At 44.5% G+C, this 21,790-nt stretch overlaps 1 protein-coding gene across 6 annotated transcripts in view; it reads right to left on the bottom strand.

Annotated features, from left to right (window-relative positions):
- Window positions 1–1,914: 1,914 nt before the first annotated feature.
- Window positions 1,915–21,790, bottom strand: part of STARD13 (StAR related lipid transfer domain containing 13) — a 295,675-nt gene continuing 275,799 nt past the window's right edge. For all 6 annotated transcript variants that reach the window (XM_089899677.1, XM_022574635.3, XM_022574638.2 and 3 more), the window contains 7 exons: window positions 15,238–15,436; window positions 10,249–10,459; window positions 9,540–9,654; window positions 8,432–8,653; window positions 7,458–7,675; window positions 4,328–4,504; window positions 1,915–3,599 (listed from right to left, as the gene is read on the bottom strand). In XM_089899677.1, coding sequence (XP_089755803.1) covers window positions 3,482–3,599; window positions 4,328–4,504; window positions 7,458–7,675; window positions 8,432–8,653; window positions 9,540–9,654; window positions 10,249–10,459; window positions 15,238–15,436 — 1,260 coding nt within the window. In that variant the 3' untranslated portion in view covers window positions 1,915–3,481. The remainder of the gene's footprint in view (window positions 3,600–4,327; window positions 4,505–7,457; window positions 7,676–8,431; window positions 8,654–9,539; window positions 9,655–10,248; window positions 10,460–15,237; window positions 15,437–21,790) is intronic.

Here is a 21,790-nt window from a genome sequence, read left to right as displayed (position 1 = left end):
AAGTACCCACAGGAGATTAGCTCCAGGACTCCCTTCAGGTACAGAATCCAGGGATTGCTCAAGTCCCTTATATAAAGTGGTGTAGTATTTGCATATAACCCATGCACATACTCTCATATACTTTAAATCATCTCTAGATTACTTGTAATACCTAATACAATGCAAATGATATGTAAATAGCTGCCAGTGTACAGCAAATTCAAGTTTTGCTTTTAGGAATTTTCTGGAATTTTTTTTGGAGTATTTTTATTTATTTATTTATTTATTTATTTATTTATTTATTTATTTATTTATTTATTTATTTTTGGCTGTGTTGGATCTTCGTTTCTGTGCGAGGGCTTTCTCTAGTTGTGGCGAGCGAGGGCCACTCTTCATCGCGGTGTGCGGGCCTCTCACTATCACGGCCTCTCTTTGTTGCGGAGCACAGGCTCCAGATGCACAGGCTCAGTAGTTGTGGCTCATGAGCCTAGTTGCTCCGCGGCATGTGGAATCTTCCCAGACCAGGGCTCGAACCCATGTCCCCTGAACTGGCAGGCAGATTCTCAACCACTGCGCCACCAGGGAAGCCCCTGGAGTATTTTTGATCTGTGGTTGGTTGAATCCTTGGATGCAGAACCCACAGATATGGAGGGCTCACTGTACAAGGATGGAAAGCAAGAGGCTCAGAGTCAGATGTGGCTACTCTTCATGGTCCAGTGGTGCAGCCATAAGTCACGTCATCAAGTCTGTTTCTTGTGCACTCAGTGAAAATGGAATTGTAGCTGGAGTTCACTGAATCCTTCATAAAAATACTCCTAAAAGTGTTCTTAAAACTTCTAGATTTAAGAACAATGAAATGTAAAAGAAATCCCTACCCATCACCATAATGCCTTAGACATAGGTTAAGGCACCCAGACTGTTAGTGAAGTTCTGTAGATAACAATCTAGACTTTTATATGAATCTTCATATTTGAGGGAGATTTGACTGTAGTACTGAGGCGTCAAACTCATGGCAAGCTTTTTAGAGAGAACTCTTCCTCAGGAAGCAGGTTTTCTACTTACAGGATGAAGCATGAAAATCAACATGTATTTTATAGAAAAAAAAAGGGTATATTTAACGTATATAAATTTCTTTGCCTTGGCAAGTATTTTACAATTGATGATTGATACCAACAGTTGAGGTAAAGATATACATGCAGTATAAATAGTATAAATATAATATTTAAAGGCAATATCATATTTTATTTCTATTGGCAAGATAACAATGAATAAAATACTGTAGTATTTGACAAGCTTGCTGCATCTTTCTCCTTTTTTTTTTTTTTTTTTTAAGAGGCACTGTGTTGTTAGGCAGCAGTGATGTGATTAGTATGTGCATAAAAATTAAGAAGTCAGGTAATTTAAAGAGAAGGGGAGTCAGAAATAAAACCATGTGTGCTTTTATTCTAAGTATCCTCTAGGTCCCAGCTTCTCAAGGTGTGGTCTTCGGGCTGGCAGGCTGGGCATCCCCGAAGCTGGTTCAAAATGCAGAAGCTCAGGTCCACCTCAGACTGCCTGAATCAGAGGCTTATTGTAACAATATCTGCGGGTAATCCGTGTGCTGCTAAGGCTGGAAAAGGCCTGCTCTAGGTGACACGACACCATTCATCCTTGTGTGCCTGTCATATTTCCTGAAAACATATGATCCCATCTCTGGAGTAGGATCAGCATTAAGGTAAATTAAAATTCACTAATGATCTTGTCTATGCATATTAAAGTAATCTGGCTTATGTGGTTACAATTAAGATGTATGGAAGAAGTGAATTTGTTTTGCTCACAGGGCGTTGCCCAAATGGAAAATTATGGGTTTGCTGCCACCTTTTTCAGTAGGCAAGGAAACAAAAAATCCCTAGATCACAATTTAAACAGTATGATTTTACTGGTACCATACAAAACTCATATATAGCATTTTTATTTCTCTCAATAAAAGAATTGCACATTGCTGATAAAAGAAAACATTATATAAATGCATACAATATAAAAAGAAAGGAAAACACTCTTAATTTTTTTTTCTCCAGCATGAATTGCTAAGTTATGATACCAATCTCTCCCTGAAACCAAACACAATAAATTATCTTCCTCTCTAGCATTGTTGAATTACAATAAAAAACCAACTTAAATCCATTAGCAATTGGTTAAGGATAGTCCATTTGCTTAGTCTATACAATAATAAATAAGGTTGGGTCAAATGCATAGGTAGCTTGACTGACTAATGAAGAAACATGGAATTTAACAGACCTGTTTATATTTTCTAAAACTAATTGAAGAAGACAGTTTTGGTCTTAACATTAGTTTAAAAACCCTGTCTTTCAGATTGCAAAACTTTAATGAATTCTATCTTAAGAGCATCATATGTAGCAATAGTAGAATTCCCTGAAGCTGAAATGGTCCAGGACTCTTGAATGACCATCATCTCCCTTAATCTGGTGTCCAGAGTTAAATTCAGTGCAATACATTGGTAAGAAAATGCCAATTAACTGTGGACAAATAGGCCACTGGTCAACTAGAATGACGTTTAAGAACATTATGAAATGTAAGTAACGAAAACTCAACAGAACACAGAGGCTCCCTTTGGCTGTGACTCTGCAAAAGCTATTACACTCAGCTCTAATCAGCAGGGAAATACAGGCTCTCTTTCAGTCACTGGGCTGACTCCAGTGGTCCATAGGCGTCTAACATGCCACTGAAAGCTGTATCTGCTGGCCCCATGGCAAGCGGTAATCTAGCCTTAAATGCGGGAACGACTCCTCACCCACTTCTTTGCTTTAAAGAGGACTAAATATTGTTTTCCTTGCTTTATCCAACAGCCCACTCTCCGTGTCTGAATAACACAAACAAGCTGACAACATGTAAGAACCATTTAATGTGTTTTCCTTTGGTTGGCTAATCTTTGGTACGACATCAGGGCAGACTACGTATTTTCACACTTTGGCGTCAGCAGCAGATCCTGCTCAGCTTACAGGATGGCGGGGATACAGCGCCCAGAACAACTTGGAAAGAACCAGGTGAGGAAGGGACTCACCGAGTCAGACTTGTTCCTTTTCAAAATATGCAATTATATATAAAATTGATATTTTACATATATACAGCAGATAGAGATATACACACATATGTACATATGCTATACATACATTTATTTACAGTTAAGAATACGCTTCTTAGAAGCCTTTAAATAGCAAATTAGGCAATGCACAATGAATAATCCATTTAATTTTAAGTAACATAGATAAATGTTCTGATTTTTAAAAATATTATATTAGTAGGGATGTAGCCGTCTCCAGGAAGGCTAGGAAAGTTCTCAGAAATTCTTGCATCTTCAACATTCCGATTTCTCAGTGCTTCCATTTTTAAGCATTGTCAATCGCTTTCTCTCTCTCCCTTGCTTTCTCACGCGCACACTCTCTCCCACAAGTGTTTGCTTTCACTTCCTCTTCCCTGAGTTTGATGTCACACTGGGGAAAACTCAGATTTTAGTTTCTGGACCTTCAGCAATGAGGGGCTGAAAAGAGTTTCTAATCCTGGCAACTTCCGCTGCACACAGATGTCCAAAGCCTTTATTGTACCATTCTGGGGAATGACCTCTGCGGGGACAAAAATCAGAAAGGAAGTGGGAAATTCTTTTTCCAAATCACAACAATTTGTCATGGTCGATAGGGCTGTGCTTGTGCCCTGAATGTCAGTCCACCTGCATTACACTCGGGGCTGCTGCGCCGAGGTTCTGAACACCTCGTTATGTCAACAGGGGCCTTGAAAATGCCTTTTTGGCCAAGTATTTGGTCTATCTATCTTTACAGTATTCACCAGGTGCTTTAAAATGATAGCGTCTCCTCAGGGTGATTCAGACTTAATTCTAGAATTTACTGAGAAAACCCAGCTTATATCCACCCAGACCAAGAACTCAGCTTCATGAATGCCTTGAAGGGGTTGGATTTAAGTTAGTTCCCTCTCAAAGGAGGGCAACTGGAGGGAGCCGCAAAAGGGACAGGCTGAAAAGAAACACAAGAGGACTCGTATTTACTGAGCACCTACTACATCCCGGGCTCTAGTTCTGGTGTTTGCCCCATGCCCAAAGCACAGAAGTATAAGTGGGACAAAACGGAAAATAAAGATGAGCAGAGGACTTTCTCCTGAAAGTCAGAATTTTAGCAAGGGCAGAAAGAGGAAAAGCGAGGGGAAGGCACACATAATCTTCTAGAAAGCATGTTAATGGCAAGAGGAATAAAGGACAGTGAAATAAGGGACCAGATGAGAAACGGCCCCAGCGGATGTGTGGCAAGCCTGTGCCTGCCGCCCCCAGGAGCCTGCTCACCTCAGGTCCACCCTGCAGATGTGGGTCAGCCTCGACTTGCCTGACCCACACGGCTCCATTAAGTACTGAGAGTCCATCACCACAGCCCGCACACCACCCATGAGCTGGGCTTCCTCGTGGTCCACGGAGAGGGACACCAGGGTGCACATTCCTTTGGGCAAATCAGTCTTCCAGGTCCTGCAGCAAAACAAACCCGCACGTCGGAATTAGGGCTGAGGGAGAAAGAAAACCCGGAGCACAGCGCTGAGGCTCACACTTATATTTTCTTGCTCAAATTCCAAGCCCAGTTACTTGGACTAAGCTAATGGTTTCCATAAGTGCATGTGAACTTTATGCCGTGCAGTTGAAAGCAAGGGTCTCAGCCCTCTGACCCAGAGGTCAGAAACGGTCTTGCAGCTTTCAGAGCTGCTTTCGGAATCCCAAACTGAGGCTGCAGAGGCTCCTGCACAATACTGAAGGGCTGGTCTCACCGTTTGGGAATTAGGACTCGCCCATTCAAGTCTTTCAGCAAACATCTACTGGGTGTGCCAAGCTCTGAGAAGCCACTGAAGACATAAAGGTCTACAGCCCAGGAGGAGAAACAGACCAAGAGAACCCTAAAGCACCACGGCAAGTGCAGTGATATGGCTGTGCAAAGAGCGCTCTGAGATCACGTACAGGGGATGGCTTCCTGGAGGAGGCGGTGCTCAACTCAAGTCTGAAAGGATGCTTAGCTTGAAGAAAACTAGGTACATGGCAGACTACTAATTGCCTTCAAGTCCCTGAGTGGCTCTTGAGCGGGAGAAGAAATAAATACAGTTGATTTGCCTCCAGAAAGCAGAGATATGAAGGTATGTTTTAATTCATGCAGACAAGAGCCGTCTCACAATGTGTACTCTTCAAAAATGGAATGGGCTATATGAGGGGTAGTGAGTTCACTGTTACTGGAGCTATTCAAACATGGGGGGGTGTACCACTTGGGAAAAGGTTGTAGATGGAAGTCAGGAATCATGAGAGCATCTCTGTAGCAACCATTTCTACCATAGGATGTAGGTTTCATTATTATAATCTTAGTTATTTATGTTACAAATCCTATCCCCTTGCTTAGTTATCTCATCTCTAACTTCGTCCTGGCCTACCTCACCAGAAAGAGGAACTATTACCTAGAATTAGGGAATAAGCAAGCCCTACACAAATGCTTAGCAACTTCTCCATGGGTGTGACCATTCTCTTTTCATGCATAAGGCTGTGATTAATAACAAAGACTGAAAGTTGTACAGATTTGTGGGGATAAAATGGAAGAAGCTTCAGTGAGTATCACTGGAAGCTCCTGAGGAGCTAGAGAAAGGGATAAAGTAAGACATGAACATGGTAATCCCAAGAGGAGACCAGCCTCATGCGTGCTAGCCTAGACAGGGAGACGCTCTGAAAACAGGAAGTGCCTCAGCCCTGGACTCCTCTTCCATACCAGTCACTTTCTACCTCTTGTATCATAATCACAAGGAATTCCTGCTGCAGGAAACACATCAGGTTCATTATTAATCTTCTTGGGTGCTGAGTTCTTCTCCCTCAGCCTTGTGGTCCACCCACCTTCTTCTTCAAGTCTTGGATCAACTATCAACACAGTGAGACTCTGCTCTGACCACTATATTTGAAATTCCACCCCTTCCTATCCCCCTAAGATAAGTAATCCTATCCCCCTGCTTATTATTTATTGACTCTATTCCTATCCCCCTTGCTTATTATTTATTGACTCTATCTCCCTAATAAAATATAAATCCCAAGAGAGCAGGGCTGCGGTCTGTTGTGCTCCCTGCATTATGTCCGGAGCCTCCAACAGTGCCTGGCACGAGGCAGTGATGGAATGATACATGAGACGTAGCAGGTGGGTGGCACTGCAGGATGAGTGGAAGGAGGACGGTTCCATGCACGGACTCCGGCCCTCAGCCTCCTGTAAGGGAGCGAAGAGGCAGGCTATGGCATGGCTCCATCCCCCCTGTGGCTGCCATCCTAGAACGATTTGATTTTCTGCTTGCAAGAGTGAAGGCGTAAAGTTTAACTTCCACGAGGTGAGTCCCAATAACTGCAGTAATAAGCCACCCTTACAACGGCCCACATTCTCCACCAGGGTCCCAAGGTTGCTAAGATAAACACATATACTTAGGGAAAAAATGACCCTTAAAATTCAAGGTCCTAAGGACCAATTCCAAAGGCATAAATAGCCCATGTGAAAAGTAACCTTTAGTTTGCCATCAAGACTAGTTTAATAAACTATTTAAATTACACATTTGGGAATTTCACTAGTGATTCTTTTTATACTGCTAATATATGAGAAGAGACAGTATTCACCATCAGTTATCAATAAAAAAAAAGGATGTATTGATTTAATTATATTTTATGTGGGTTTGTTAGAATCCTCAGTCCCTCTTCTTTCTGATTCAGTACTGACTCACCAGCCCATGTACACAGCTCTACTGTGCAACTTCCTATTGTTGGTTGAGCATCCCCCTCCAAACCCAGAGAGCAGGGGTCCAGAACTCAACCCAAAAATCTATTAGAGGTAATGTTTCGACAGTAGACACCAGCCTTGCAAGCCCTGTCAGGCCCTGAAACCTTTCTGGACATCCAAGTGTCTCAGCACGGTTGGACCTTCAGGGCTCTGTCAAGGTTTCCATGCCTGGTAATGAGTTATGAGCAGCTGAAGTTATACAGAGGAATTTTGAAGTTTCACACACTCCAGATTGAGAGTCACACCACTGAAGAGTTGCTTTCCCAGGGGGAGAAAGGCAAAATCAGGAGAAAAGCTAGCCAGGTTCAATCTGCATAATTTAGCAGAAAGTACAACTGGACAAACAGCAGTTATTTTGGGGGACTCTGGTCTGAGGAAATGAACAATATTTATGGCTTAATAAACTGTATGCTCCATAATGAAAGGGGCCATAAGAGAACCCAGCAGAGCTGTGAACTGGGTGAAAGAAGCAGGAAGTCGGGCATAAACACAGCAAAGTCAGATTTCACTGAGAGAAATGAGGGCCGGCTGAGTGTTAACAGTGGAGGCTGAACTTAGGTGGGAGACCTCTGAAATGCCTAAATCTGCAGCTCTTACCTGGCTTTTGGAGCAGAGCATCTTAAATCCCGGAGGCAGGCTTACCTGAGAACCAGGAAGTCTCTGGAAGGGTGAGGCGCCATGCTGTTCTGCACATACTGATAGATTTCTGTTTGCTTGTCCAGGGTTTCCACCACCTTCCACTGCACGAAATCCTCATCCCACAGGTGGCGCTCCCTCAGCACGCGATTCAAAACCACCGAGGGGGGTGCTTCCACCTCCACAGAAGCCTTCCACAGCTTCAGCGGATGCCTGTCTCCCACCTTGGGAAAGATACCAGCACATGCTGAAGAGGTTGCTGGTTCCAACACAACCTACCATCCTTCACTGGGTGTTCAAAAAACATCACTGAGTATGTAACTTGAAAGAGTGACTCTGAATACCTCAGGTTTAGAATTTTTAAATGTTTATCCTTAAGCTGAAAAGAAGAATACTGATAATAAAAATGATAACCACCAACACACAGTGCTCCCTGTGTCCCAGGCGTTGTTCTGATTTTAAAACAGCCCTCCTCTGACAGTGGTCCTACTATTATGTCCATTATGCAAATAAGAAAACGGAAGCACAGAGAGGCGAGTGACTCGCCCAACATCACACAGCTACGGGACAGAGCCAGGCCTGGGCTCCAGCAGTCTGGCTCCACAGTCTGCAGTCTGATTATGTGCAAACAGACTCTAGAGTGGGTGGTTGACTGATTCGTGTGTGGTGAAGCCCTGGGAACAGAGTAGCCATTTTAAAAGCAAAACAGGGCTTCCTGGGTGGCGCAGTGATTGAGAGTCCGCCTGCAGATGCAGGGGACGTGGGTTCGTGCCCCAATCTGGGAGGATCCCGCATGCCCCAGAGCGGCTGGGCCCTTGGGCCATGGCTGCTGGGCCTGTGCGTCCGGAGCCTGTGCTCCGCAATGGGAAACGCCACAACAGTGAGAGGCCCGCATATCGCCAAAAAAAAAGGCAAAACAAATCCCTGGTTGTAAGACTTGGCTCTTTGGGGGTAATTTTTTCCAAGACCTGAGAGATTACCTTTTTGAAAGCAAGTTCTGTGTTGTCTGTGTTGGAACACGTGACCCATCCTTTGAACTTTTCCTTGGCTTCCTTCTGGAGGCCCTGGATGAGATGCTCCAGGTACGTGTGGAAAGTGGCCCCGCTCTCCTCCAGCTGGGCCCCCAGGTCTTCCAGAGTTGGGGGATGGATCTCAGCCTCCATATATGAGTTATGAGACTGGGCCACCATCTCAAGCGGGACCTGAACCGATGGATGCACAGAAGAGTGACGCACTGAGCTACAGAAATGCTGAGACTGACAGAGAAAACAAAGTAGCATCGCCAAAGACCACGGTACAGGCAATGGGCTGAGTGCCGTGGGGCAAGAGATATTTGTCTAAGATCAGTGAAGGGGGCGGGGGCGGGCTTCCTCAAGTCAGGAAACCCAAATCTGTTTGAGGCTATATTTATTATTTAAAACACCGCCATGACTTCCCATTCATTCTTTCCGTTTTCCTTTGATTTTACTTATTATACATTTTTATTCAATTTGGCAAAACTTGGGCTCAGGAAACTTAAAGTGCACAGACTTAAGGGGAACGTCAAGCATGACTTAGAGGTGGCTTTACCTTTGTGGCACACTTTTCCCTTTTGCAAATGACAACTTTGCCCCAACAAGTATGCCGGAAGTCTAGTTCACGTAATCCTTTAGCGTATCTGTGGCTGTATTCATAAGCTGTTACTGATCCTGAGTTCACAGCGATTGTTCAGTATCACACACACACACACACACACACACACACACACACACACGCACACGCACACACTGAATCTAATCAAGTCCCGAGGTTACATCAAATATACCGTACTTGGCTGGCTGGCCTGGGACCTGGCACCTGAAGTTGATGCAACTGTTCATAAAATCCATCATCATGGTAAACCCAAGTGTCTTTAACTGTCAAAGCCTCAACTATTCAATATATAAGCTCACTCCTCACATTTCTAGGAGGCAAAGACCAGACCTATTGAGTGTACCATTGTCATAAAATCAGGAGAAAACAGAAATAAGCCATAAATGCAGCAACCATTCCAAGCGTCTTATCGAGTTCCAAGAGCTATAAGGAAGGCAGTTGGAGCCTTTCACTTACCTCAAAAAGTCTGTCGCATTCCATGATCATGTGGGCCAGCCCCTGAGCTGCGGCCAGATTCTCACTGAGGTCCTTTTGATCTGGCTTCCCGGAGGCATATTTCTTCTGGATGACTCTGTAATTGAGGGGGAGAGTCTTCAGCGGATCCCAAACCCAAGAGCTTTTCACAGTACACAGCTCATTCCTTTGTCATGTCTTCATGCCTAGATGTCACCCAGATCCCATACTTTCCCATTTCCAAATAGAAACAGTGACTACACATCTTAGATATCCTGAGTCAGGCTAAGAGTTTGACAGTTCATAATGGAAAACCTTGGAATAATACACGGGCAGGAATAACTGTTGGGGGAGAAATTAATCTATTTTTCCCAAGTTTGAAACTACTTCACTGCAAGCTGCCCGTGCTTGGGCCTTAAATCTAGCCTTTTAAAATTGAAGATTGTAAAATACTACTTTGTGTCCTTTTTCCCTCCTTCCCACTAACACACGCAAAACAAAACAAAACTCCAGGCTTTCGGGATCACAGAGGACACTGTGCTACTTTGACAATTCCCTGATGCTGAGCCACATGAATTATGTTCCTCCAAACATTTTCTGATTATGAATGAAGTGCTGACAAATCCCCAACTTGCAATACAGCAGGAGTTTTTTTAAGTAGCCGTGGGGAATACCTGGCTTGGGATTAGCGTTCTTGCTGAGGAAAACCCACCTGGGGGAGCTTTCCTTCTTCAGTAAATTCAGATGGAAGAGGGAGGGGGCCAGACACACAGCCAGGTTCATGGGCGTCATCTGATTCTCCTCCACCGCATGGACCACGTCGTTGAGGAAGCACAGCAGCGTCTGCAACACCTCCCTGCTCTCATCGGCCAGCAGCAGGACGGCCGCCTGCACTGCCTGCAGCTGCTGCTCTTTGGGGACGTCTGCAGAAAAAGCGGTGGCGGGAGTTAGAGGAACAGCCGCGGAAGGAGCCAGCGGGACGGGGAGCGAGCGCTACCTCCCTAAGAACACACTCGGGGTCACTGTCAGCATCAGCAGTGACATGACAACAGCTAAGGGCGTGGAGCTGCCCCAGGTGGTGAGAAGCTTGATGAGCTGCCGTCGGAACCCCCCAGTCTCACTCCAGAACCCATAGTCTTCACAATGAGGCTGGACATGCAAAGGAACACCGTGCGCTGGCTTTTCATACTCTTGGAGCAATCCGCCTCCTCACCTACCTGTTTCAAACCTCTTGCCCACCCTCCCTCCCACTCCACCTCCAGCTCATGAAGCATCCCCCAGGACGCCCAGGGCTTGGGGGAGAGGAACCAGGCCCCCCCTTCTCGGGCCCATTCCCCGTCTGGGCGGTGACAGGGGTGATGGGCACTGGTCAGCAGGCTTGAAAGGGAATCGGCCTGAACAGTATGAGGTAACTAAAAGGAAAAGGTATAGAAAAATGGGTGCTCCGTGCCGTATTCTGCTGCCCCCTGGCTGTGTTTGTTAATGATCTGTGAGGCCTGACTCGCCACCCTTATTCCTCTCACTCTGAAAGACACCGTCAGGAGCTCACGTGGGCTAACACGGTTGTCTTTCCTACAATACCAGGTTCTAGAGCGGGTCTCTGCAGCAGGTGTCTGTGCTCCAAAGGGGGGTGGGAAGAAACTGTTGGGATTTCCAGTGGTGTTTGTTTTCTCTCATGCTTTGAAAGTACTGATGGGATGTGTCTTGTGATAGGCACAGTATATTATAGTATATCACAATATATTTATATTATTGAAAATACGTAAGTATACATGCTCAGATAGCTCCTACTGGCAGGGGTGCCTGATAAAAAAAATGTGGAGCCTGCTGCTCCGGGGGGGGGGGGCGCGGCTGTGGTGTGCCTTCTGCCCAGGTCCTGCCCCTCTCCATCATCGGCCCTCCCAGGGCGGGGCACACTGCGGGCCCCAGTCACCCGGCAAATGTGAGTCTCTGGAAGAGCCTGACCATGGGTTGGACATTCTGGAACCCACCCCCACCCCCACCACGTCCACTGTGAACTGGCACAAGACAGACCTGGGTTTGATAGAGGAGAGCCATTCTGTTCACATTATACAGAAACCTTTTTCCTTTTTCTTGCTTGTGCTGAAGCAGAAGCAGATACTCCTAATGACCTCAGGCTTGTCACTGAAGTGTTATAAATTCAGCTGGAGCCCTTGAACTGCCTTTAAATAAGCTGCTTTAGGTAAGATGTCCAGTGCATGCATTGTTTAGCTTTAGGTTGCCAACCTTCTCTTCTGTGCCAAAATTTTTGAAGAGTCATCTGTCGTGGCTACAGGTTGTCCCAGCTTCCTTCTACTCTCCCTCAGAAACTATCTTCTGTCATTATTTTCTACTAAAGGTGCCTGCAAAGGTCAACTACCAATCCCTAAATTCAGCATTCGTATCGGATCCTATTCTCTTTGACTTCTTTTGTGGCACAGGCACTCCTGTGGTTCCTGCCTCTTTCCTGGCTCTCAGAAGACTGTTCTAGATCTGGATTTCTAGGTGCTGATAACTGGCGTCCACACAGATGGCCAGCAGCACTTCAGACTGCACGTCCAGGCTCCTCCCTGCCCCAGATCAGCTCCCCTCCCCCTTTTCCTTTCTGAATGCTCTTTAAAACTATAGGGTCGTCTTTGATCCATGCCTCCTTCTCTCTCCTGTAGACCGTGGGCTTCACATGTGTTCATTATCCATCCAACACTCTAATTAATCATCTGATGAAAGTCCAAGAAGTAACAGAGCTACAGTTGGACCTGCTCTGGAGAACAGAGGAGGAACTGTCCCTCTCTTCTCCACAGCCCTTTGGAAACTTTGACTCCAGAGTCTATCCCTAGAACATCTTTATTTCTAGTCTTGCTGCTGGAGGTCCCCACAGGTAACCCAGAGCCTCAATTAATGTGATGGCTCCCTAACCCTCCATTCTCGTCCTGTCCAGTACCTCTCGTTCACCACTTCCAGATTCATGGGTCAAATAAGCAGTTCCAATGGACATGCACCCTGTGGCACAAGCCTGGCTGCCTATGAAATACCTACTCTCTCCTTCTTTCTCTGTAAGAAAACCCACATTCTGTTCAGGTCTGGGCTGTAATGTGCTCAGGGAAGTTGGGCCCCTCCCTCAAAATCACGGGGTAACCATGTTGGCCTAGACCAAAAATGGTAATGCCATTCCTCTTCCCAGTGATTGATTTAGGGGAGAAAAGTGTAAAATTTCTGGTCTATGGGACCAAGATAAATGCTAGGTAGGCATTTCTGTAAATTTATCTCCCTGATAAAAAGAGACATATGGGGCTTCCCTGGTGGCGCAGTGGCTGGGAGTCCGCCTGCTGATGCAGGGGACACGGCTTCGTGCCCCGGTCCGGGAGGATCCCGCATGCCGCGGAGCGGCTGCGCCCGTGAGCCATGGCCGCTGAGCCTGCGCGTCCGGAGCCTGTGCTCCACAACGGGAGAGACCACAACAGTGAGAGGCCCGCATACCGCCAAAAAAAAAAAGAGACATATGCCCAAGGAGAACCCTTCTGCCTGCCTCTTGCCTTTGGATGTGATTTTGGGAAGACATGATAAAGATGAGTGGTGGCCGTCATATTGTGACCTTAAGGGGATGACAAGAGACGCTGACCTCAGCCATGGTGTCACTGGATTAACCAACTCTGGAATTATTAAAGTCCAGATTTCTTGTTGTGTGCGATTATATAATGTCTTTATTATTTAAACCAGTTTGTTGGATTTTGGGTTCTGTGTTTACAGCTGAGAGCACCGTAACTGGTAGCTCCCTCAACACCACCCAAGGGGTCCCCGCAGTGATTAATGAATCAAATATGAACTCTTTGCTCTAATATTCAGTGCCCTTCCTGGGTACAGCCCCAGTCTAATTTTTGGAGTCATTTGATGCTGCACTGGACAGTTACCCTTCCTTGCCAGCCAGACAGAAATCCTGTAATCTCCTGACACATGAGCTATTTACTTCACTCAGCATGTGTTCCTCACGTGTCTCAACCTTCAGTTGTCACTTCTCTACCAAGTCCTTGTTCTTCATCTCAACCCCCTTGGGTGCTCTTTGTAACCTTATCATGGGATTTCTCCAGTCTTGCTGTTTTGCAGTTATTTATGTACATGTCTTGTCTCCCTCAACTGTAAGATGCTTAAGAGCAGTTAAGTCTTACCCATCCATGTGCTCTGCAGTGCTCAGCATGGTGCCCTGAACATAAGCAGAACTCAGTAAATGTTTGCTCAGCTAAAATAAGCCCTGCTTTGACCTGTTTTATTTTGCTTGTGAGTCTCACAAAGGGCTAAAAGCATTTATCTCTTGGAAATAATCTGACTTTAACCTTAGACTAGTGTCAACCATAACCTGAGAACTGATTAAATGTAAAGATATATGCTACATCCAAACCGTAAGGGAGGTTTAACTGAAAAATGCAGCTCAACCTCTTACAGCAGAAACATCATGAATTCCCTGTATTTAGCCTCCAGCAACATGTATCACTAGTTTAACTTAACCTATTCACTCTGACAAAATAATATTTATTTAGTGGGTCACCACTTTATCCTGTTTTTACAAGTGGTACTTGTTATAATCCTTTTCGAATTTGCAATATTATAAACTCCTGAAACACATTTAGTACAGAATTCTCAACAGCAAGAATCTTTTTTCGAGTTGGATCAATTCCATGTCAAGGTCCACTTCATGTATATGTTGCTAAAAACTCAAAAGTCCACAGGCCAAGTGTTTTTTCCCTAAAGAATTGAGGCTTGGACCATTAAATACTTACAGTTAACTGTTGAACAACACGGTTTGACCTGTATGGGTTCACTTAACAGGCACATTTTTTTTTTTTTTCAATAAATACACAGTCAGCTCTCCCTATACTTGGGTCCTGAATTTGCAGACTCAATGAACTGTGAATCCTGTACTATGTTTATGATCGTGGTTGTCTGAATCCTTGGATGCCCAACTGAGGATATGGAAAACCGACTATGGGACTTTAGCATCCTCGGTGGGTCCCGGAAGGAATCCCACAAGGTTACTGAGGGACAACTGTATAACCATAACAGTGCAGCTAGAAAAGAGCCACGTGTTCATTTCTAATACCATCCCCTACTTTGCAACTATCTTTAGCAGGATATGTTGTTAAATCAATACTTGCTTTTTTCAATGATTAATTATAGGGGTTTTGCTGAGAATTATCAACTTCACATCACTTAAAAAGTTCTAAGTGAAAATATAAATTAGTTGAATTAAGCTTAAGCCTTGATTTGGCTTGCTTACTTTTCAACAATTAAAATACATTGCATTAAAACACATTTCCTTTTATTTCTAGTCATTTTAACACATTTGGATTTCATATATCCCAAGGAAATGCTTTCTTTTTAAAAACACCTATATATAAAATAAATTCTATTGTTACCTTTTCATTTTAAATTTATTAAAAGTACATTGAAAGTTTTTATATCCTACATAAAACCCTATGGAGCAGGAAGATTTTGATGTCAAAAACATATTTTCAAATGCATAAAATATAGCCTGGAGATTTCCATATTGAAGTGTGAACAAAGTTTACTTCCGGAGAGGAAGGTAGAATTGTAACTTTTATATACTTCTTCATGCATTACTTGTACAAATAAAATTCAATCTATAGAATTTTGTTTTTTAGGTGGATGAATGCATTTGAGAACACTGATCTACCTTGTTCCCACTTACACTGATAGATGTGGAGGAAGGTCTCGCTGAGCTTGTTGGTGAAAAGAGGCTCAGGAAGGTCCCGGAAGAACTGCTTCACCATATCCGCCACGTCGTAAGCGGATTGGTCCTCGTAGCTGACGTTCTCAGGAAAGCTCTCGTTCATTTGACGTAAGGCATGGATTCGAGACTTCACGCCTGATTTTCGAAAAAGACCCACCTGAAACAAGCCACAGTGACGTGTTAGTGAGGCCGCCTTTACCCCAGACGTTTTCTTCCTACTGCAAGCACGCTGACGGAGATGAGAAGGCAACAGGACCAGGACTCGATGACTTGGAATTGCATCCAAACTAGTATATTGTAAATTACTAACTTAGCTACTTCGGGCAGTAGCTGAACACTGACTTCCTCTCCCATGAAATGAAAATAAGAATAATAGCCCACCTTACAGGGCTCCTGAGAAAATATACGTGATTGTGCTTTGTGACTTGTCAAGTCTTACAACATGGTAGACGTTATTTTTTTATTCATTTATTTAACAAGTAATGATTAAACACCCCCTATATATCAGGCATACTTATATCTACTAAGAGTCATTAGTGAGCAGGTCAGACAAAATTCCCTACCTTCTGGTGTGTATACTTTAGTGGGGGTTTTGAGAAACTTCTGTCAATGGAAGGTTTGGTGGATCCCAGATAGGTAACCATATCCAATGCCCCTTTGAGGGAGAGGTTTATAGGGAATATGCTCATGAAACAAAATATCGTTAAGCACATATTTTGATTGATGGGTCTTATATGCTTTTCTTCTTCAGAATCCTTGTAACATACGCTTCTCATATGATGCACTTACTACTCTACCTGGTTAGTTAGTATGTGTAGAAGCTATGGCTGTAGTGAGAATGATTCCTAAGTGGCTTTTCTTCAGTCTTCAAGACACTGTATTATGCCTTTTTCATCCTTAGGGCTTAGACGACTCCTCTGCTTGATAAATGAACGGAGCAATAAGGCACCGTGGGGATAACGCCCCTAACAGGAATGAGCCGGGGGAGCAGAGCCCGATGAGGATGGAGGTTCCTGCAGTGGTTTCCAAGTTATGCTGTAGGCTCTCCCCAAGTGGACCTGCCGTCACCCCAAAAGAACTGAGCTTCTCTGGGAGCCCAGGCTTATGGTGAATTCGTATGTCTACTATTTTTAAATGCCTATAGGGCACTGAGTTTCTCAAAACTGGTTCTTCAACCCTCAGTCTCCACTCTTTTCACTCCCCAAGGGCTCACTGGTTGGCCCACTTCCACATTCCCAGTGGTCAGAGAGGTGGGCAGCGGCCTCGAGTCAGCGCTGCTCTCCCTCCTTATTCCTGGAGAGACACGCCAGGTTGTCTCACTGGCTGCTCTGTGTGCCAGGCCGGCCTCGACCCAAGCTCAGGGGTCTGAAGAGAGCTCTCTTGGTTGCTGCTATAAACAGAGAGCAGCGCCAATTCTTTTAAACTGCGTAACAGCAAGGGAAGAATTCCAAGCAATTAGAGAATACTCAGGTTTTTGTATACGTCAGCTGAATGGATCGCAGGGGCAATTATACACCGCTACTTTTTGTGGCAATAAAGACAGAATTCTTAGTAATACTTCTTGGCGTTCCAAGGCTTACCACCCTAATTTCACAGAACAGGATATTAAGGCATAGTGTCACTTAAAATATTAATTGCTTTCTTTTTTATTCTTAAAGTTTGGAATGTCTAGAAAATGCAAAACATTGCCAAGAAGAATCTAAAGAGCATTTCTCTTCCTCTGGCAACTACTCCAAGTTTCATCAAAGGGCATGAGAAGAAAGCACGTCCTGTCAAAAGAAAAGTTCAAGATGTCAAATGAGTGATTATCGAAGTGAGATCCAGCCTTGATGTGTTTACATCTCAACTCTTCGGATTCTGGAAGGAGGCCCGGGACCTTGCCTCAGGGCTGTGCTGCGCGGGAGTTCTCAGAAGCCAAGTGCCCCAGAGGTGAATTCCTCAGTGTGACTCACAGTTATCCTCCTGTGCGTTGGTATTATTCCATTTGAGAATTCCTGTTATTATTATGTTTTAATGGTAGAGAAATATTGATCGGATTCTATAAAAAGAATAAAGCAGACAAGTGTTTGTGAGGACATCGCAGAACGAGATTCCTCTTTTGTCCTCTGTGTCTTGCTGGCTTTGATTTTGGGTGCACAGTGACGTGCAGGTACACACACATCCCAGTGATGTTTTCTTTGTATTGTTTTGTTTCCAAGTTTCTTTCTAGTTTCAGCAAATATTGTGATTTTAATTATTTTAGACATGTCTGGAGCTCTCCAGCTGCGGGCTCCGAGCTGCTTGTTCTGACTTAGATCTCACAGGATGTCCAGAGGGTTGTCAGGTATTTATTTGTTCTGCCTCAATTTCTGACAATAACCTTCCCGTCCCACCCTTATCATCCAAGGGACGTGGGAAATATCTGTGGGTTCTGGGGATTTTTGTTGGAAGCACCAAAGGAAAGTTTTTTTCCTAAGCCTAATAAAGTAAAGGTGGTCTGAAATCAGACTCCAGATGTTGGAGTGGAGGATGGCGGAAGGGAAAGATGGTAAGGGCGCCTGTCTTCAAAGATGTCACTGAGCTAATGTAAGAACTAATCCTGGAACTGTCCTGCTTCCTGCCTTCTTGTCATGTGACCGTGGGAATTTTCTATAGTTTAAGCCATTTGGGGGCAGGGCTTCTGGTCCCTGGAGTGAAAAACTCCCTGGGCGTGGTAAATAGAAGCTTCCTCTAGTGATGTAGAGGTCCTGGAACCAGAGAGAAAAGCTTCTCCTACCCATCATCATAGAGCAACCAGGGGTGTTGGTCCATGGAGTTGGCAACCATCATTTCTTCTTCTGCAAAAAGCTTTCAGAGCAGTGATAAAATATGCATTTTTGGCTAATTTTTTTAAGTGGAGGACCAAAGAAACCACTTTAAAATGGGTTTCTTCTAAGGGCACCCTTGTCATCATAGCCAATGGGAGGCAACTCCGGACCCTTCAGCTTCATTATGAGGAGGACCCAAGATGTGTGAAATGTCTTTCATTTGCTTCCGTGTCTGTCACTGGTGGGCGGGTGACCTGGGTAGACACACGGGGACCCACACTTGGTTTAACGTTCTGCGGTCACCGTTTTGAAATTCTTCATAATTTATATGCACTTTCATTTTGCACAAGGCTCCACAAATTACACAGCAGGGCCTGCTCTCATGTACCTCGAAAGCACGGCTCTAAGACTCTCTTAAAAGGTAAGAATAGAGGTCAGCAATGCGAAATCCAGTTTTTAAGCTTTTCTCTTGCACATAATCTCTCATTTTAAAGATAAAAGGATGAACAATGAGTGTTGCTCTGATCTAGTTTTACTTTCCTCTCTTTAGTCTTCCACCCAAAAACTCAGCTATGAGAAAGCAAGGACTCAAAGTATAATTTAAACAGATAGGCGCTGGAACATCACTCATCTTACCGGAGGTAGGCAGCAGGGAGGGTGATGAACAGGCGGCAGGTCGAGGACACTTGTACTGAGTATAAAGTGTCTTCCCAGCATAATTGGGCTTTTAAAACTTACTGCTCCATTAGAAGGAGAGCCTGGGCATGAGTGCTGCATTAGAACTCAAATTTCATCTAAATAATATTAAATCTCCTACTTGGCGTCCTGTTTATGCTAATCCTTGCAGCACTTAATGATGTTTGTCAGGACTTGCATTTCCTCTTCTTTAGGGATGTGCTCCGCTAATGAAGAAAAGTTGCTTTTATTGAGAGAGAGAGAGAGAGGTTCCTAAGAACAGTATGTGGTGGGTTCTTATCTGGAGCACTGCGGGTTTAGCCACTCTCTGCTGTGACTTCATATTCATCAGGGGCTGGGTATAACCTATCCTTCTGTGCAGTTGATGTAGGGCAGCAATAAAGCTCAGCCAACAAAGCCCGCTCGTCTCACAAACTGCTGTGTCTGAATACAAATGGTTCAGAACCGAAGGCTAAACTCCCTATTTCATCTCCAGCCAGCTGCCAGGGCAAAAATGGATACACTGTGTTTCCTCATGTGGAAGCTGTTCTGCACTTGGGGGTGCAGGAGGTGGAACGGTGGTCTTGTTTCAGGACCCTGTAGGGCTGTCTTCAGCTGTTTGTGATGAATGTTTGAGAAAAATGTGTAGCATGAGGGAGAGAAGCTGAGCTTACTGCAGGAAGCCTCCCTCCCCGGGATGAGGAGCTGAGCCTTGGGACAGTCTTGCATGGTAGTTTGAGGGGACCATGTAGAGGCAGGCAGGCAGCAGAGAAGCCAGTTAAGGGGGGTTCAGAGGAAGAGTATTCTGAGACCCTCTGGTCTTGCACGGCCGGGGGGCTGAGATCTCAAGAGCCTGTGTAGACCTGAGTCTTCCCTTCAGAGGAGGTGCCGTTGGTGAAGGAAGGACCCTCATCTCGTGTGTGTCCACTCCTTCCTTGTGACCCTTGTCCCTCCTCTTTCTTTTCTGACTCATTGGCTTTTATTTGCTCGAGTTTGCTCTTAAATCTCTAGAACAGTCTTCCTCCTGAGCCTGGTTTTCTTCGATTCTTATTATGTTTCTCTAGTTTCCCCTTGTCCCTTCCTATGACCACCTTCCTTCTTCACAGGGACCAGAGGGGGGCTCTGTGTGCTGCCCACACTGTGTGCTGATGAAGGAGAGGGACATACAAGGTGGGGGCCCTGCTGGCGTTGTGTACCCCATAAGGGGAGGAACTGGATTCCACGCAAGTCCCTTTGACATCTTGAGGATTTTTTCTTTTGACGGATACAAGAGAAGGGTTGCCTTGTTCATTGCGGTTACATTTAGAATCAGTATTTATGCCTCTGAAATGAGTCTTTTTTCTTATAAAGCTTTGCCAGCATACTGTTTTTCAGTGTGGCGTTCTTCCAGATTTAAAAAAAAAAATAGTTATAGGCCTGAAATGGAGGCTGGGAATAAGCCAGTGAGTAGAGATTGAGGGGGTTTTGGTGCCACTGTCCTCTCTGTTCATATGACTTTGTCTTCAAACAGGACACTGGGCCCAGTAACAGTAGTGATGCCGGTGATACTCATTATTCAGAATCTGCAGGGGGCGGGACTGGTTTCCATTCTACATAAAGACTATGCGGTGAGTAGAGTGGTGGTATTACAATGCATTTATACCCAATCTTGTTCGAGAAAGAATTCAAGGTGACTTACAGTGATCTAAAAAGTACAGTAAGATGCAATTAAAGATAATAGATGAGAGGACTAGAGCAAAAGGAAAATAAAGATAGAAAAGGTTAGCAGGAAGTAGGAATGAGGTTCACACACAAAATTCATGCCCCCAAATTATATATATTTACTACAGGCAGAACATGCATTTGGCTTCAATAATTCTAGCAGCCAGTGTAGAGAGGAAAACATATCCAGCTGAATGAGTCTGGTGTACCTAATATAAATACAGACCAGTTATCTAAAAACAACAATCTTTTCAGGTGCTGGGGCCAGAGAAAAAAATTCTTTCATTCTTACAGAAAAGACACCACATGATATAATGATCAAATTCATCAACACAATCCTGAGAGTGAATTCATCAATGAGTTGTTTCGGGCCACTTCTCAGAGTGTCCCTCAATGCTAGAGATGGCATCACCCCAAAGTCCACTGGGACAAGCAATTCTAACAGGTGGTAGCAAAGTGCACTTGTTAAAAACTTGGACTCTGCAGATAGATCTTCAAGCAAGTGTTGGCTCCACCATTGCCTCCTAGGGGCTAACCCTGCCCAGGGTGGATATGGGATTAAATGAGGCAATGCTTGCAGGATACTTAATATGATCCCTGAAACATGCTGGGCACGCAAGAAAGGTTACTATTATTGAATGAATGGCACAGATGGCCTGCATTTACTTTAAGCATTCCTGAACAAACACTGTTTTCTCTGAATAGAGCTTTTGCTGATAAGCATCAGCTAGCTGGCTATCCATTAGAATGTTTGGAACAGAATATTTTCTATGCTTGGTAAAAGGCAGAGCCGAACACTCTAAGGGAACCGGCCAAGAGGGGAGATGAGTCTTACACACCCTTAGGAAAACTGAGAAGCTTGGAAAAACATGTGTCCGAATAACCGGCTACCCTCCACAAAATACAATCTTGGGTCTGCACTAATCAACCAGTAAAAGTACAACTGAAGCCACGACGTCCTGTGCCAAAGGGCGTGGCTGCAGTACTCTCAGGGCTGCAAAAGACAGTGATCAGAGTGGGCATTTCCAAGTGTTCACTTGAGCCCACCTCCCCAAAAAGTTTCCTCAGTAAGATACCCACAGACCCTCTACCTTTGATTAAGGTGTGCTTTTGATAAAAACTCTAAAATGAAAAAAAAAAAACCCCAAATCTAACGCTTAACAAACCAGATTCAATGGATTGCTCTATTGGGATGTTATTCACAAGTCAGTTAATATTGGGGCATCTGCCAAAGATGAGCACCATTAGCTTTAGACAAGTGGTCCTATCGCCCTTCTTTCTGGGAAACAACAGGCAAGCCATCCAGGCCATTTCTCGAACAAAGCAGCCATCACCACCACAACAGTAAC

Source organism: Delphinapterus leucas, chromosome 18 (genome assembly GCF_059928025.1).
Source record: "Delphinapterus leucas isolate spDelLeu-1000000601 "Yukka" chromosome 18, BTC_Dleu_Yukka2, whole genome shotgun sequence".
NCBI classification, from domain to species: domain Eukaryota; kingdom Metazoa; phylum Chordata; class Mammalia; order Artiodactyla; family Monodontidae; genus Delphinapterus; species Delphinapterus leucas.
Note: the sequence above shows the minus strand (reverse complement) of the source record. Positions and strands in the feature narration are given on the sequence as shown.